Source organism: Dioscorea cayenensis, chromosome 11 (genome assembly GCF_009730915.1).
Source record: "Dioscorea cayenensis subsp. rotundata cultivar TDr96_F1 chromosome 11, TDr96_F1_v2_PseudoChromosome.rev07_lg8_w22 25.fasta, whole genome shotgun sequence".
Taxonomy (NCBI): domain Eukaryota; kingdom Viridiplantae; phylum Streptophyta; class Magnoliopsida; order Dioscoreales; family Dioscoreaceae; genus Dioscorea; species Dioscorea cayenensis.
The window spans coordinates 19306842-19311264 of record NC_052481.1 but is presented as its reverse complement, the minus strand read 5'-3'; the positions used below and the strand labels follow the sequence as shown (position 1 = coordinate 19311264).

Below are 4423 nucleotides of genomic sequence, written 5' to 3'. Positions count from 1 at the left end.
AATTTTACATTACCTGATTAAAATTTGGGAGTAGCATGATATTACTCCCAACTAAATACCACTATATGGCAATGCCACAATTGCATATAACAATGAACAAATTATCTAATTATAAATAAAAATATATTAATTTAAGATACCAATAAATATAATAAAGACCTAGTCAAAGGCCAAAAGTGGCCTTGAGCCTATTATTTAAGAAGCTTTGGTTGTCGAGTGTGACTAAGCGAAAAAAAAAAACCCATAGAAGATATAGTCGAGATCAGAAAGAAGATTAGAAGAAAGAATAAAAGATGGCGGAAGAGGAGCCTTTAAGCCCAACAGCGCAAGACTTGAGCAGCTCAGTGCTCAATCTGATAGTACTTGGTGTACTTGAGCTGTCAAACCCTCTTGATGATTCTCAATTCATAATTAAAGGCCTTGATGCCATCTTTTTACCCATTAATCCACGTTTCTCTTCAATCATGGTTCACTCTCTTTCTTTCTTTTGATTAATCACTATAATTATTTAACTTTTAAATATTATCAATGTCCACTAATACATGCATGCATTCAGGTGAGAGATGAGCATGGAGTTCAGAAATGGAGGAAAGTTCAAGTGAAGTTAGAAGAGCATATTAAAGTGCCAGTGTTCCCACAAGGTTTGGAACAGTATGATGAATTCTTGCAAGACTATATATCAAGTATATCAATGGAACCATTACCCTTCACTAAGCCATTGTGGGACGTAAGTATCATAAAATACCCTACAAGCAGTGCTGTTGGGGCTTTGGTTGTCAGGCTCCACCATGCTTTGGGTGATGGTTATTCTTTTATGGCTGCATTGTTAGCATGCTGTAAAAGAGCTGATGACCCTTTGTCTCTCACTCACCTTCCCTTGTTCTTCTAAGAAGGGAGGGTTTGTTGATTCTCTGATGTGAATGAACCAGAAAGTTCAGTGATCAATCCGAAACAAACCCAAAGAAAACACAGAGAAAGCACAATCAAGAAAAAAACACAAAAGAGTACACACAGATTTCATTCATTCTTCTTCTTACCCCCTCTTCTTTCTTGCAGGCATATATATATAAATTTACTCCCTGAAAAGACCATAATACCCATAACTTAACACAGAACACCCACTAACATGCCTCGAACTTATACCAAATCTAAAGATCCAGCCATCTCCTCCATCCATTTCTCTCACTCTCTTTTATTCACAATTCAACTAACCAAACAGTATCAAACTTCATTAACTACAAAGATACATCAACAGAAACCACAAGCACATATATATACACACATCTTCAGCTTCAGCTCACTAACAACAACAAAACCTTCAATCTCTGATCTCCACCTCCAACTACATTCCAACAGCAACATCTTCAATCATGCAACAAGCTCTCCCTTGATTGGAGACTACAAACACCCAACCATTCTCTAAATTTATAGAACTGTTGCACACTTACACACTTTGTAAATACATCAGCTTGTTGATCAGTAGAATTGTAATAATGTAAACTCACCACTTTGTTGTTAACCAATTCTCGGATGTAATGAAGCTTCACATCAATGTGTTTAGATCTACCATGAAGAGTTGGATTTTTGGCTATTGACATACAGGACTTATTATCACACCATATAGGTATAGCCTCTTCACTTTGAACACCAAAATCAACCAACATTTTCTTCATCCAAACACTATGAAAGAGTTGGATTTTTGGCTATTGACCGTATATTGCTACAATACATATATTGCTACAATACAATGCATGCATAAATGACATGGTAAATGCCATGCTAGGGTTATGAAGTGCAGGACAAAGGTTATTTATGCATGCAATCCTATTTGAATCGAGAGATTTTCAGAATTATACTAAACCCTGATTTCTCAGGTAAATAGTAATTGAATCGGTGCAGAACTGATACAGACATCCACACAATCGCATTAACACTTTATGAAATTTTATTGTGAGCTAATGACAATCTCTTAAATAGATAATCTCCACCCCCAAAGAGAAAGATTACCCCTAATCCGAATACAGAGCAGAAATGCAATTTCTTCTAAGATCCACTCCACATGATTGCAAATAGCACGGAGATAGAGTCTGCAAAGTACCCTATACCAAAGTTTACTCACAATTCCCTCTAATTAGACATGTCTATGTTAGGTGGGTATTTCTACTCGTCGCGCAGCACATCAAACATTATAGCTAGGGCTTTCGTCTCGTTAGCAACCAAGCATTAAAATATACAATTAGATTCAAATAGAAATGATTGCAATTAAGATAACAATTAAAGAATCAAAAGTCCAACAACCAATGTCAAAGGTAAACCCTAGAATTCAACTATGCCTAAACATCTACAAATTAGCCCTTCATTAATGGAGGGAAAGCATCCAAGATACAAATAATAGAAGGAAGCATGAAAGCCGTGAAAACCCCCTTATCAATTGTGCGGATGAAGAATCACCAGAGAAACCCAAGGAAAGCTTCAATGCATGCTGCCAAGGTGAGCTTGACGGCTACAATCTCAAATCCCCTTAAATGTGGGTCCAAAACTCCCTTCAAATCACCCTTTTAGTGTTGGATATCTGGCTCCTATCTTCTCTAACTTCACCTCCAAGAAACGCCAAAAAAGACAAACCAAGAAGGCCCTAAAAATCCTCATCAGTTTTATTTATACCCGACTCCTTACGGGTGTAAGAACGTAGCCGTAAAAAAGTTGGAGAAGATAGTCGCGAGCCTTACAGGACCACTTACAGCCGAAAGTCATGTCCGTAAGGTCTTCTGTTTATGTTAGGTCCAGCTTACGGCCGTAAGTGTTGGACCATAAACTTTATTATGTTGCTTCTTGCGACTACCCTTATAGGCGTACGTTGTGGTCATAAACTCCTCTGAATGTTCCTTACGGGTATAAGCCTTACCTGTAAAATTCTCTGATTTGGCTCTAAATCCCCCTTTCAGGCATAAGCATGCTCACAAGGTTCTTAGGAATCTACTTACAGCAGTAAGATTAACCGTAAGTCACCCGCAAGCCACCTAGTTCGCTTAGTACTTTTTCAAATAAAGTCGAGAGGGCTCTAACTTCATCGTTAGAGGTCTGAAATGCTTCTTTTGGTTCTCTCTCTCTCTCTCTTCTTGAAATGCTGCAATAAACTTAAGAATGTAAAACACACTATATTTAGCATCGAATTCCACAATATGATTCTAATTCATACCAAATGAGTGTACAAAGAGATATAAAATATATGAATGTTGTACACTCATCAATTACCTATATAATTGTATAAATATTATGCTTACTGAGCCTATAGCTCACCCCTTGCCACCCCATTTTTAGGAGTATACAATTGAGGTTTTTTTGTCCAGCAGGAAAGAAGGGGGTGTTACAGGAATAGTAAGTGGTAAGATGTGAATCTTTATGAGAGTATTTATGTAGTTCAATCATATTAATTGAACTTATTTATTACCACATATGGTTCATTCCCATGTGTGGCGTGTCCTCATCTTCACCAACGGAAAAACCAAAATTGCACAAGCTTTTCATGATGCATCTGTGAAGATTGTGCCCGTGGTGAAACAGACTTAAAACATGAAGGTTAATGCCATGAGCAGCAAGTTGAGTAGCCGAGGTAATCCGGGCTCTGGGAATGCTATGAATCTTGGGATTTTTAGTTGTCAACAAGAGGTGGCTGATGGGAGGGAATCCAAAAGTTAAGTCGCCAGGGGCTTTGAGGATTATCTGAGCTGAGAGCTGAGAGAAGGGCAGGGCATGCAATAAAAATATTGTGAACTCAAAGGTGGGCACCATCCAGTAGAGAGGAGCACGGGCCGGTTAACCAGGCCCGACTTGCCGGGTCCGGAACTAACCCATGCTACAGAGAGAACCTGTTAGGTCGAGTTCGAGTCAAGCCCGTCTGACCCGACGATCTCTTTAACAGGTTAAACTTTTAAAAAGTTCGTGTAATGAATGGGATTCGAACCAAAGAATGCGGCATAGGATACCCTGACTTTTACCAACTAGCCTACAAATTTTTTTTTGTCTTGATGTAAAATTTAAATAAATACAAAAAAATCATAAAATGATATTTTTTAAAATTTTAATCCCAAAAAGCTCAAAATTTAAAAATGATTTATAATAATGTAAAAGAATTTGAAACTAGTCAAAATAATTTTTAAAATGATTGAAAAAAGTTTCATTTTAATTTGTTTACCTATCGAATTAAGTTATCAGCAAATCTTCTTAAGTGTGAGAGAGTAGTTCTCTTATTTTAAATCGAAGTTAATATTTACTTATTTATTCATCGCAATTGGGGTTGGCTCTCGAGCTTGTTGTCATTGAAAAAGAAGTTACTAACCTCAAAGATAACTAATCAAAAGAATATGCTACCTACCATTATTCAAAGATATTGAAATTCAAGTTTAAGTTCAGAAGCGAAGAA

At 37.1% G+C, this 4423-nt stretch overlaps 1 protein-coding gene across 1 annotated transcript; it reads left to right on the top strand.

The window, feature by feature from the left end:
• Window positions 1–293: 293 nt before the first annotated feature.
• Window positions 294–889, top strand: LOC120271706 (O-acyltransferase WSD1-like). Its single transcript, XM_039278386.1, has 2 exons — window positions 294–467; window positions 557–889. Exons 1-2 carry the CDS (start codon window positions 294–296, stop codon window positions 887–889), a joined length of 507 nt encoding a protein of 168 aa, XP_039134320.1.
• The last annotated feature ends 3534 nt before the right edge of the window (window positions 890–4423 follow it).